This window comes from Nuphar pumila, chromosome 3 (assembly GCF_984573655.1).
Source record: "Nuphar pumila chromosome 3, dmNupPumi1.hap1.1, whole genome shotgun sequence".
NCBI classification, from domain to species: Eukaryota; Viridiplantae; Streptophyta; class Magnoliopsida; order Nymphaeales; family Nymphaeaceae; genus Nuphar; species Nuphar pumila.
This window is the reverse complement of record NC_143251.1, coordinates 17,177,805-17,191,206: the sequence shown is the minus strand read 5'-3', so window position 1 is coordinate 17,191,206 and position 13,402 is coordinate 17,177,805. Positions and strand designations below refer to the sequence as shown.

At 39.1% G+C, this 13,402-nt stretch overlaps 1 protein-coding gene and 1 long non-coding RNA gene across 2 annotated transcripts; one reads left to right on the top strand and one right to left on the bottom strand.

The window, feature by feature from the left end:
- Positions 1–994: 994 nt before the first annotated feature.
- LOC149842152 (uncharacterized) lies at positions 995–6,590 on the top strand. The gene is made up of 3 exons (XR_016431039.1): positions 995–1,029; positions 5,056–5,293; positions 6,031–6,590. It is a non-coding gene; the product is annotated as an uncharacterized LOC149842152 (long non-coding RNA).
- Positions 6,591–10,654: 4,064 nt separating this feature from the next.
- LOC149842151 (WRKY transcription factor WRKY76-like) lies at positions 10,655–12,238 on the bottom strand. Its single transcript, XM_090001296.1, has 4 exons — positions 11,935–12,238; positions 11,502–11,810; positions 11,284–11,400; positions 10,655–11,187 (listed from the first exon to the last, which is right to left on the bottom strand). The coding sequence occupies exons 1-4, from the start codon at positions 12,076–12,078 to the stop codon at positions 10,822–10,824; spliced, it is 936 nt and encodes a 311-aa protein (XP_089857422.1). The 5' UTR covers positions 12,079–12,238; the 3' UTR covers positions 10,655–10,821.
- Between the last annotated feature and the right edge of the window lie 1,164 nt (positions 12,239–13,402).

Below are 13,402 nucleotides of genomic sequence, written 5' to 3'. Positions count from 1 at the left end.
TAAAACTGTAGCGCATTGCTTTGGCTTAACGTGCAAGGAGCTTATGCCTGTAGGATTTGAGCCTATACAGACCGTCGAGCGGCTGAGGCCCTACCTATCTCACTACGCCAAACCCCTTTGAGGTCAGGTTTAACCATTGTGCTGTCATATTTTTTTAACACAATCATGTTAAAAAGGATATCCAGTCATTGGAGGGGGGCCTTTGTTTCTTTTTTTGAATACTAAACAATACAACATATGACGACTAATTTCACATAATAAAATTCATGGTTTATCCATCTTAAGATGATCTAAATCTAAGCTAGCTAAGGTCAGGTTTGGCGCCCTGCACTGGAAGGTCTTTCAGGACGTAGACCCCATGTTTTCTATATGGAAAGGTGTTTGGAAGGGTTAAATAAAACTCTTCCTCATTTAAAATTGTGATCTTAAAATCACATTTTTTGAAAGGAAAAAAAAAAGCTTCTGCAAAACAAAAGGCCCATTTTTCTTCATCTTCGGATGGAGCGGGAAGTACTAGTTTGGACATTGATGTCTAAGCTAAATCCTATAATTACACCATATGCCCACCTATAAAAAGATGTGGCATTAGGGTTTATCGCATCTAGGGATGGCAGTGGACCGGGGCGGGGGCACACCCTGGCCTCCTCTCAAAATCCGAACCTCCATCCCTGTCTTCATGCCTGCACGGAGATGGATTTTAACCTTGACCCCCCGTTTCATGTCCTCCATCTTCAGTCCAAATGGGGGCAAGGCAGGGCGAAGCCCCGTTTCCGCTCGGTCTATTGTCATCCCTTGGAAAGATTGGGGATGAGACTGGGCGGGGCATGGCAGGAGAAAGCGTACGTCCATCCCCGTTTCATGCCCTTCATTCCCGGTCCAAAGGCGAGGCGGGGCGGGCCCCCGTTTTCCCCCGGTCCACTGCCATCCCTAATCGCATCGAGATCCTTCGTCCTCTTAACCAATACCTCTCTCCTCGACAGCATTCTTCAGGACAGAAACACCATCGACGGCATAATCGTGAGTGGCTGGGTGAGCTTCAGACTCTCTCTCTCTCTCTCCACTCAACACTCGTTCTGCTTTTCCCAAAATCAGAGCCGCAGCGACTCTTTTCTCTCTTTGTTTGTTGGTCTCTCTCTCTCCCCCCTGGTGGGTAGTGTGAGAATAGGCGTTGAGGAAATAGCTTGAACTCTCTAGAGAGCGAGGGTCTCAGCCTCTCAGGGCGGTTGGTTTCTTCTACTCCAAGGTTTTAAGTCGGCAGAGTGTTTATCTCATCTTTTTGCTTGACGGGTGTTTCTTTTTTTTTCCCTTAGTTTGTTTTAGATTGTTGATACGCTTTATTTCAGTTTTATTATTGGTACCTTTGAGCCTGGTTACCTTATGTGTTGTTTGTTGGTTTGGAGGGGAATTTTGGAGATTGTTGTGATGGGGAACTTTGAACTCCCCAAAGGCATGCTTTGTTTGCTATATTGGTTTTTATGAATAACATGTGATGTCTCTTGTATTCATTTTAATTTTAATTTTGGTGTTCGTGTGCTTGTTTAAGATAGGATAAGATGCAAGCTGGGGGCACTCGAAGGAAGATAATGCACCAGTAGATCATCTGACTTATCCGAAATTGTTGTTTTCCTACCTTTTATGGTTAAGTTCTTTGTGCCTTGAAAGTCTTGTACATATCAGTTTATCAGTTTGTTTGGGCTTAATGTGCTACCTGTTGTGCCATTTACCTTGTTGATGCGGTAAACTTTATATTTAACATACTCCTGTCAGCAACATGCAGTTGTTTAACTTAATGATTAGGCTACTTGTTGTTTTAAGGGTAACTGTTTGATGTGATAAAGTCTATCTTGCTATCATCTACGGTACTTTCCTTTAGATGATGACCACTCTTGCTTTTTATTTAGTGGAGTCTCCTTTTTTGCCTCCATCCTGTACGGGATATAGCAGATACCCTGTTTCTTGATTTTTTGTCTATTTACCACCCTGTTTATTGGATTTTTCTCTATTTGCCATATCATTGACTTCTCTTTTGGCTTGATTAGCCTTTTATTTATTCCTTTAAGCAATAGAAGGTTGACATTCGGTTATCTTGTCAATTGTTTTTCCTATAATAGGGCTTTTCTGTCTCTAGTTACCATCTCCATTCTGTTATTTGGAGAAAATTCGTTTGGAAATCTTGGACATCTTTGCTATTTATTCTTTTATCTCAAGACTATGCTGTTTTGTTTTCTTTGTTCTACTTTGAAGAGTTTCAAATCCTTGTAATAAGTTGCATGTGAACTGTACTTTATATGCTCCTAAATTCCTAATATGGAATGCTTCATTTTAGTGTTTTTCTAACTAAATTTATACCTTGTGAAAGTTGGTCACAGGGTCAGGCTTGTGACCAGCTTTCACAACCTTTAAGGCATTTAGAATCACAGCATGGATTCTTAATCACAGGGCCAAATTTCTCTTGTTTACAAAAATCTGTGAATCTCCTGTGAAAGTGATGCAGAATTATAGGAGGCTGTGATTCTTGCACTTTCACAGGGCAAAGAAAACATGCCCTAAGTTGAATTTCAAAATAAGGTCGAAATATGTGATTAAATGAGTTCTTATAGTCATCTATCTCTTAAACATGTGAGTAAATGAGTTCTTATGGAGTCATCTATCTCTTAGCAGCCTCATGTGCCAAGGTAGAAAGTATATATTAACTTTTTCTTTGCATTGTTGTTTGGTGTTGCTTTTGTGTTTTTGTCTCTGCCATTCATGCAGGCCTTAACTTAAATTATAATTCTTGGTGTTGAGGACGAGTCTTGCATCAATGTTCTTAATCTAGGTTTCTTGGTGTATTTTTTTCATTTTTCTTGGTGTTTCATGAGTTCTTGTGCATTTTCTCTTAAATTTAATCAATCTTTTATTGCATGATGAATGCTATGGTCTTGCTGTAGTGTTTAGGTGAATATTCTAGGACTTTAATCGTATGATTTGGTGATTCATGACCAATTTTGTTTACTCCTTTTAGTATGATTCTTACTGAGCACTTCTGTCAATTTATCCATGTTTTTTTGCCTACTTAACCTAAATTTAGGGTTCATTTGATACCTTTGATTGTATAATGAATCCTCATGCTTATTATGTTCAACTTGATCACAAAGTTGGCACAGATCACTTATCACTTTCTATAAGCCTAGAAACTTATTTCAGATGCATTCGAGTCTTTAATTCTTAATATGTGTATTAGGCTATGGACAACGAGAATAATCAAGAACCAGTGTCTATGAAAAAGGCACATTGGGATGACCGCACACACAAAACTTTTGTTGGAATATGCCTGGAAGAGGTTTAGAAAGGCAATAGACTAGGAACACACTTGACTAAGGAGGCTTGGATGACCATGGAGAAAAAATTTGTTCAATCAACTCGCTTTGCTTACATGTCCAAGCAGTTAAGGAACCACTGAGATAATGTGAAAAATGATTGAAAAGTGTGTATGTACCTTTCTAAACAAGCTGGTTTGAGTTGAGACCACATCTGACATACATACACTACATGAGCTGAATTTTGGGTTGAGTTTGCAAATGTATATTTGAAACATATTTTTTTTATGGATAAAAAGTCTTGAATTTTGAGTTGATTTGTTATATATACACATTTTATGTTTTATATAAGTTTAAATATAACGATAAATTTAGGTTGAGGGGACGTGAGTTTCCTAATGAATGTGACATTCTCTTTGGGTGGACCACTGCTTTGGGTAAAGATATCTTGACCCCATCCAAAGTTTCTTCTCCAAGAGTGGAAGTTCCTACTACTGAAAGCAACACTCGTGCAAGCATAAAATTAAATGAGCTCAAGGAGGAGGACGTTGCCGACACTATTACTCCTACCACTAGTGCACCTACACGACGTCATAGGGAGTTCATGGAGGTATTAAATTTAGATGATGCTAAAAACAACACACGGCGTAGGAGGTAGTCTAATGCAAATCAAATGATTGACATCCAAAATAAAATATATGAGGCGATCATTGATAGATGAAATAATATAAAGTTCGGATTTATAAGTCAAGCAATCGAGCTTCTGGAGAGGTTGAAGGGTTTGCAGAGACACAATGCTCTTCACGTATTTAACTATAGACTCCTTAGTAACAAGGAGAAAGTAGAAGTATTCCTGGCACTTCAGATTGACGAAACTGGCTTTGTATGGTTGAAGGATGAATATGACAACCGTTGACACAATAATTCATGAGCTTGTAATAACTTTGATACTTTTATGGTTTGTGTTAATTATAACTTTGACACTTTGATGCTTTGATTTGTGGCTCTTCACGATCATTGATTTATGGTCATGTAATAACTTTGATACATTTATAGTCTCTTTTATCATATTATCTTATGGTTTGTGTATGTTTATTATGGAGTGATTTGTGTATGTTTAGCTATGTGGTTGCAAGAACATTGATATTTGTCTTCTGTATACTATGTGGATATTTAATAAGCATATCATATGAGTATGCATTTATTATTCATGTGAATGGACTTATGGTATTGATTGTAGTAGGTGATTATTGATTCATATGAGGAAACATCAGATGATGAGAGGTTTGAAAAAGATTTGTTAGTAGTTTCATCAATGAGTTATGCATTGACTCATTTTTTGAATTATATGATAAAAGAGTCTGTGCACAACTCATTCATTTGTAGTATCCATCACGTGCATCATATACTGGGGGGTCACTGGAGACTTGCTTATGATACCATTCGCATGAGAAGCATGTATTCAAGAGACTGTGTAGTTATTTTAGAGACAATGACTCATTGCCTGATAGCAGAGAAGTCAGAGTGGAGGAACAATTATTTATATTCCTCGTCAGTGTAACTCACAATGAGAGGAATGGAATGGTGCAATACATGTTGAGTCTTTCAGGGAAAATTATTAGTAGGCACTTTACTAATATGTTAAATGCAATGATGACTTTGGCTATGTAATTTCCTGTTCTTATTTTATGGTTTATATGTGATTGTCTCACCATGATTTGATCTAATACTTGTGGTTTATTTTTGTATATTTCAGATATTTTAGAATTGTGTCAGAGCACTCGATTGTACGCACGTGCATGCCATACCAGTGTACAAGCAAGTTTTATACGTAGGACGAAAAGGGATGTATACCCAAAACATTCTTGCAACATGTGATTTTAACATGAATTTTATATTTGCGCAAGCTGGGTCGGAGGAGACGGCGAATGATTCTCGGATTCTAAATAATGTAGTCAATGCGTGAAAATATAGATTTCCTACGCCTTCTCTTGGTAAGAGGTTTTGTCTTATAAGTATACAAATATATATGATTTGTCATATATTATGCATACAATTATAATTTATAACTGCTTATTTTTTATATAAAAGTATTACGTTGTTGACTCTGGGTATCCCAACATGCTCGGATTTTTAGTGTCATATAGAGGGGTTAAATATCATCTTCAGGATTATCAGTGAGAGACCTCGACAACGAAAAAAGAGGTTTACAATCACCTCCTTTCATCCTTGCAGAATATCATAGAACGCACATTTGTGGTGTGGAAGAGCCATTTTTCAATTCTATGACAAATGACTTCATTCTCATATCACAAGCAGGTGCAGATTGTCATCACAACTATGACGGTTCATAGTTTCGTTAGAAAGACCGGCTTAGGAGACTTGTGGTTCAACCAATACAAGAACAATGAGGTCGCACCCAATATAGATGAGGAGCTAGACTAGGGTATAGGAGAGGTCGAAGTAGATGTTCCTCCAATGGAGGCATTGGAGATGCATAATATTAGAGAAGCAATTGCAGATGACATTGCTCGCAATAAAGAATTGCTTGAGTTGCCTTTCCTGTTTTGTCTCTTTTTTTTTTATTTGTCTCTCTTATGATTTATTTTTTTTATGGACATGTAATGACTTTTATGAAGGAATTTTATAGTGGCTTATTGATGAACTGATTATGGAGCTATCTTGTTAATTTTGTCGTATCTTGTTAAACCTCTTCTTATAAATATTGCAGGTAATATATAGTATTTGAAGCAAAAAGGAACAGGAAAGAGTAGTTTTTTTGCTATTGTGGTGCACGATCCTGTTTGAATACGGCAAAAAAGAGACCACACCAAGGTGAACAGTTTTATGGGTGTGGACTACGACGCGAAATCGGGTACCACCCAAAATACAAGTTTATTGAGCCGGTGGATGGTATTGGAGAAAGTACTAGTTCCGTTTCATCTACTACTTCTGGCTCTTGGATCCAACATGCGTATATGTTGGAACCCTCAAGTCAAGAGTGGAATTGTTGGAAGGAAAAGTAGACGGTTTATATGTGGAGAGGGCGGAGATGACGAGTGAAAAAATACCAGTCAAAGAAATGCCATATGATCTCTATTTTTTATTAATTGCATCATATTTTTTATATTAGATATATGTATTTGTAGGAACTGTATTTGATGATCCAATCACAGTTAACTTTTAAAGAGAATGCTTTCTCTTACTATTTCAATTCTTACAAAATTCAGAAAATAGAATTGATTAGAAAGAAGATATTAAGAGGGTGATTCTATCCTCCTTTACTGCTGGCTTTGTTTCCTTTGCTCATTACTGCAAAATCTGTGTGTGTGTGGCAAATTTCCTGCCCACCCATGATGAACCATCCAACTCCTGCTATTCGGCAGGAAAGAAACAATGAACCTTGTGAACAGGAGCAACAAGTTCAGCAAAACTTTTCAAGGATTTATAGGTAAGAACATCAATTAATTGCACGGTCCTCTGTAGTTTTATTTAATATTTTCCTTTTGTACACCTGCATCAACCCCGAAGTCAAGTTGTCTACCACCTCTCTCTCTCTCTCTCTCTCTTCATTTGGTTGGTTTTTAGGTTTGAATGTTGATTTGTTATGTTTTTTATATTCAACTTGGTGCTGCCATTTTTTTGTTTTTCTGTTTTATATATGAAATAATCTGTTATATTTTTTGGTTTGATCATATCTGTTTCAATGAGTAATTGCGAGTTCTCTGTAATCTTCATGTTGCAGATGTTTCAAGTTTCAGCTGTTAAATGACTTGTTTTTTAATAACCTTGTTTTAAGCCACTTTATTTTATGACTTCCTTCAAGGCCGTCAATTTTCACCAGAACACTGTACCATGTTTGTCTGCTACCTGTTTCTGTCATGAACTTGTGGAAATAAATTCACAGAGAAGGTTCATAATTTTGGGTTTAGGTTATGACTTTTGCATGAAGATCCCTATTGTTTGTTCATCCCTGTTGGGTCTTTTTTACTAGTTAGACTGAATGTTGCAGCTACAACAGTTATGCCTAAGATGTTGCACACTATCATGGTTATTTACAGATGATGTTAGCTTATTCCAGCAGATAAAAGCTGCATCCAGGAATGTCGATCATCTACTGGTTGGTGTTTAATTACTCATGTCATCAAAGAGGGTCTTCCTGAATGGCTTTTATTTTGTGTTCCCATTTAGAAAAGTTTTGAATTTCAAAGTCCAAGCAAGTGACGGGTACTCGGTCCCTAGCGTCACCTGTGTAAATAGTCAATTAGAAGTTCAGTGAAGCACTGCCAATTGGGGGTTGTGGAGAACTGAAGCTTGCCATTCATGTGAAGTCCTTAGTTACAGTTTCCAAACAACTTTTTTATCTTGAAGATGAACTTCTAAACTGTGTCATCACCAGAACTGACTTCTACAGAAGTTCATCAACAATATGTGGCACCAAACGTAGTCTAAACTAGCTCAGTACTTGATAGGTGATATTTATAACAGGAAAGATATAAAAAATAAGAGCAATGTTTTCTAATTGGATGTCAAAGTATTGAATCGACAAGGCAACTTTGTATTCACTAGAGAATATAAAACTTCAAAGGAGAACTGAAAATTTTATTGATTGGTTGAATTAGAATCATTGGATTTTATATTTATAAGACTCAAATTTCTTACTCAAATAAGAAAGAAAGAACTTTTATAGTCCTTATTTTTTCAAGAGTAACTATTAAAACTTTATGTTACACCAAAAAATTTGTTTTTTTAATTTATTGGTGTAAAACCTAGAGTCCAGGTTGCTCTCCATGAAAAATATTTAGAGCTTTGGCCTTGCAGCGAAGGACCCATATTTATGGGTTTCAAAATCATGATATTCGATCAACTTGGTAACATTCTCAAGTTGCCCCTACTAGATCAGGGGAGCCCTTGTAAGCTAGAAAGGGAAACAAGCACACACACAGAAGAACGAATTTTAATGTGGTTAGGTATTGTACCTACGTCCACGTTTTGATAACTCCACTCAATGAATTATGTGGTGCACTATTTAAAGAATTTACAAGAGAGAGATTGTTTACACGTTTTTCCTTGACTCTTGTTTAAACAAGACTTCACATAACACAATGAGACTTGTTTTTTATGAGGGATGTCTCCTCTAGTTCCTTCTTCATTAACTCCTTATGAGGATTGTGGAGTCCCTCCTTGGGAACCTCTCTTAGAAGGAAACCCACCTACCTTATCACTTGGGTTTCCTCGTAGGACTATGTTGTCTCCTCGTATGATTCCTCCTTTCCTTGATGGCAATTGGACCCATCAACTGGATCTGGATCGAAGACACAAGTCTGAATCCACCCACTAATAGATCCCCTCAAAGTAGGCATGGGTGGAGCAGAATTTGATATTAAGGTCCCCAAACTGAGAGCTAGGGAGAGCTTTGGTAAAGATGTCAGCAATCTATTTGGAGGAGATGACATATTTGGTAACAAGAGCTCGCAACGCCACCTTTTCCCAAACAAAGTAATTAGTCAGTCTCGACATGCTTCATAGCCTCAGCATTTTGCTTGATCTGCTCAAATATCTAATAAGGGATCCCAACAACCATCTTAAAAATGTCGTAGAAGCTTTCAGACTCTCCATTGGATATGTGTGTTGGTATGACAGCAGACTTGAAACAATTCACTTTCAAAAGAAATGAAAATTTCTTTCAAGATAGTAGACAAACTCTTGTTATCATTAGAAAGAAAATATTAGAGAATGGAACTGGTGTGTAACCATTTTACAACTTATTCCATCAGATGTCAGGGTTCATCAACATTTGATGCAGCCAAGCTCTTCATCTGTGCATTGAAGGGCGGATTCAGATCTGATTTGATAATCGAAGTTGATCTAAATCAAGCCTTCAAATTCAAAATATTTGCATCTGCTTGTGCAGAAATATTCCAATTTTATTGTTGGTTATCTAACTCGTCTAACAATGATACATCATGACACCATCTGGAAAGATAAACCTCTAGATTGGTGTTGGACTATAAGTTACTTTCAAGAATGATGTAATTTGAATCTTATTTTGTAATCTGGTAGGGGCCGGAACAACCCCAACTTTCTTACCTAAACAAAAGGAGAAATTTTACCACTAGATATTGTGTTTTGTTCAAGTGAAAATTTTCTAATAAAGTGCAAAAAATAGTAAATGGTAGATTTAGCATAGAAGTTATCTTGTAAAAGAATACTATTTTGAATGGGTAGATATTGGAGCATATAACCATGTTTTCTTTTCTTTGTGTCTCTTTATGTGCCTGTATCTGCGTTATTTAGAGGTTTAATCATGGTGCTGATCATCTAGTATTTAGAGGTTGAATCGTGCTTACAAACTGACTTAAATTTCCAAAGACGTTTATAAAATGGGAAACTGCTCAATGTATTGTTCCCTTCACCTTGAATTTCGCACAATGGCCTGGATTTGGGATGGGCATCCCACTCAATCTGCATTGTTTAGTTGGATTTGATAGAGGAAGGTGTGCCTAATTAACAATCAGATTCTGATTGGGTATAAGCTTTTACATCCGAATCAGAACCTTAATCCTAGCTAGTCCAAAATCTATTATGAGTCAATAATGTTCATCATTGATGGCTTTGTTCCAGCTAGCCTGCTAATGGCTTGAGAAATCCTGTCCTAATGTTTGGTTGTACCAACTTTTCAGGTATTAGCAAAACATCATTTTTTTGTGTTATCCGCTTTCAAAATGCTGATAGCCCAGTAATTAGTAACTGGTAAGTCCATAATCAACCTTTTAACGCAACCAAGTTTTGAAACTGGTAGTCCGAGGAAGTTCGTGCATTTGGAAATGCAGTAACTGGCAAATGCACTCTTTAATGCAAATATGAAGGGGAGACGGTCTCACTTCTGTATTTTAGCCCTCAAAAGTATACTAGTCAAAGTAAGAGGCTTATATTGTTCAAAAAAATAGTTTTAGTGGTGTAGCAAGAGAGTCAACCCCACGTTTTGGAATCCGTGGACCTGAAGACGGAACTGTGAAATCTACGCATCCTTTCAAATAACTTCAAAACGGATTTGATAAGTGCTTGCGGAAATTTTGATGGTGCTCCCAAACAAGCAAGCAGATTGGAAATACTAAATTCATAAGATTTGTATATTCCATACTTCCTTCTCCGGCTACCATGGATGCCGAGATTCCAAACTGAAGAGAATCGTCAGCCGACTGTTTTTTTTAGGAGCGACCATCCACGATCATTTTGAATTCCCACCCGACATTTCACTTGGGTACCGTGTGAGTGGGACCTACTTATATTTACGTGCGGTGGGGATTGAATTTGTATTGAATGTGATCTACCTCTCTCTGTCTCTCTAAGAATTGCTCGCAGAACTTGTAAAATTTCCTTTAAAAAGACAATAAATATTTACATACGATTTGCTTCGTCAACAACTGCAATTTCGCAATTGCTTTCAGCCCCTGTTGTCTTTCCTTGCCTTGACGCGCTTTCCCTCATCAAATTTGCCATCTGTATTCTGGTTCCCAAATTAAGGACGCCGGAACATTTGGGAGGAAAGAGCGGATGCCAAAGCTGCAGTAAAGGCTGGGTCTTTGGCCAACGACGAGGCCACATGCTCCGCCGCCACCTTCTGCACCTCACTCCCACCAACACCCAACGCCGGAACCTCCTCCGAGCTGACCAACCTCCCCTGACCGGCTCCTACGCGGGTCAAATCGAGCGTGATGGTGGGTCGGGACGCGTTCACGGAGAGGGAACAGGGAATCGAGCCGTCGGTCCCGGACTGCGATCCGGTCGAGCAAGCGGGCGCGTCGTGCGCCGATGGGTGGGCGTGGTTGTGCTGTCCCTCGTATGTGGCCACCAAGATGGACCTGTCTTCTGCGCTTCTTTGAACCTAATAAAACGTATCGTAGACTACATAAGTTTCTTTGCTTGATTTGCAGCGAAAATGGATGTGTGTTGGATGGAGGGATTAAATTAAAGAAAGTACCTTCTTCTTAACAGGGCATCCCGGAGCAAAGGAGCATCGGAAGTAAGCTCTAGGAAACGGGTTGTCCCTCGTCACTTTCTGCCCGTATTTCCTCCACTGGTATCCATCCTTCACTATCTGCCACATTCATAACAAAAGCTCTCCTCATTATGGTTGGTTGGATTATAATTGGACGGAGCATGGAGGGTGAGCTATGGTGGGCTGGGCCCTTTACTAACCAGGCTGGTATCGGATGGGTCGGTCTTGACGTGGACCCGTGAGATGATGTTGGTGGTGGCTGTCCCCCGGGTGGAAAATTCTTCCCTGGGCCTCTTGCACGACTCCTCGCTGGAGCAGCTCTCCGCGTGATGGCGGTCCTCCTCTTTCCTCTTTCTGGACGAGGCCGCTGGTGCCGCGTCCTCCTCCTTTACTAGCGAGGCCAGCTGCGCCTGGAGCGCGTTGTAGCTCTCGCACATCTCGCCCAGCATACGGTTCAATCTCTGGTTCTCGTGGCTCATCCTGCTCAGCTCCGCCTCCAAATCCATTTCCTGATCACGAACATCCCGGTACACCCACCAAAAACGTGTTAGCAACACAGCTGCTTTTGACTTTGTTCAGAAAGTTAATTACTCTGATAAACGAAAATAGAAACACAAAACAGTGGCTAATTACCTCTTCGTCGGCGAGGCTCCGTGGCTGCAACTCCATGAAATTGAACTTCGGCACCTTCTGCCCCAATACAAACTCGTGGGAGCGACTGAGAGGAACGCTGTTGAGATCGAAGCCGAGAGAGAGATCAACGCACACCGTTTCCATCTCTTCCTCCTGTGATTCCAGTCCGGAGTATTCCCCTCTCTTCCTTGTTCTGGTTCTAACAGCAAGACCAAGAAGAAGAGGAAGAGAAATTCGAACTCAACTCGTCTTCGTCAGAGAGAAGGGAGGGAAAAGAAGCAAAGCATTTAGAAAACGAGGTACAAGGACTCGCTTTTATAAGGGGACCGGAAGGGAACTCTGCGTCACGCTTCAGACGTCATTAACAAGTGCATCACTTACCTGACCCTATCGGTTTAGGGAGTTACCTTTTTTCTTTTGTTTTGTAGTGCGCCAAACTCAGTGAATATATGAATGGTCAAATACGATTGAGCGGACGTGAAGAAAAAACAAAGTAACAACTTTGTGGGATTTTTCCAGCCAAGTCAAGCACACAAAACATGCTTCAATACGTGGATTCTTTCTGGACCAAAGCCCACGGGAATTGACCACTTAATCTTTCCAAGACCATTTTCTTGACCTTTAATCTCGCGTGCTTTGATCGCTTCAATTTAACTCTTTTTGGAAACGGATAGTCCGAGGGAGTTTATACATTTGGAAAAGTGGTAGCTGCCTGTTACCTCTACTACTAATATACTTTTTATTGTAATTATAAAGAGAAGACATTCTCGTTTCCTTCCCCCCAAATGCCTAAACTCTCAGCCCAACTACCAGTTTCCAAACACCCATCACCAAAGGAGCTTGATCAAAGTATCTCTGCCACATGCATAAACTCCCGTCTCTGATTCTAGTTTCCAAACATACTCAAGTGAGCCAACGCTTACGGCTTACCACGTCGTAGCTCCTACAGGCTCGTCAAATTTTACCTTTTTTTTAATAAAACTTATAGAATGAGCTACCATGAAGACTTGAAAATCTATGTTAAAATTTAAGCGTGGTTGTCCACTCAAGGAGGATCATGATGTGATTTGCACACTTTTGTTGCAATGCTACACATGATCACCTTTCATATCTGCAATATAACTTGTCAGCTGTGGGGTCCAACAGCAGATGATGGATGTCCAATTGCAGCAGCGCACCAAATGTGTGCAATCACGTTGCACCTGATCTTTCTATCTCTGGTTCATCTGGTCTAGACATGAAGTTATTAAAAGACAATAAAAAAAACGTGTTGCAGGTGTTGGTATGAAAAGATTCACTACAAGGAAACCTCTTTTATTGGCTGACCTGCCAGTATTTTCAATAGCCCTATTTATACTTAGCGCTAGCGAAAAAGTGAGTTAAACTAATGCTACCTTTATGCATCAACATAATAAACTTTTTCTGGCACACATAAAAAGTGCATCAGTGTAAATAATTTTTTCTAGTG

Bases quoted from the DNA above. Each gene is read 5' to 3' on its own strand.
- LOC149842151 (XM_090001296.1), bottom strand. From the start codon at position 12,078: ATGGAAACGGTGTGCGTTGATCTCTCTCTCGGCTTCGATCTCAACAGC. The intron at 11,811-11,934 runs GTAATTAGCCAC...GTTCGTGATCAG, and splicing joins GGAGCCTCGCCGACGAAGAG to GAAATGGATTTGGAGGCGGA. The intron at 11,188-11,283 runs GTACTTTCTTTA...ACGTTTTATTAG, and splicing joins GATGCCCTGTTAAGAAGAAG to GTTCAAAGAAGCGCAGAAGA.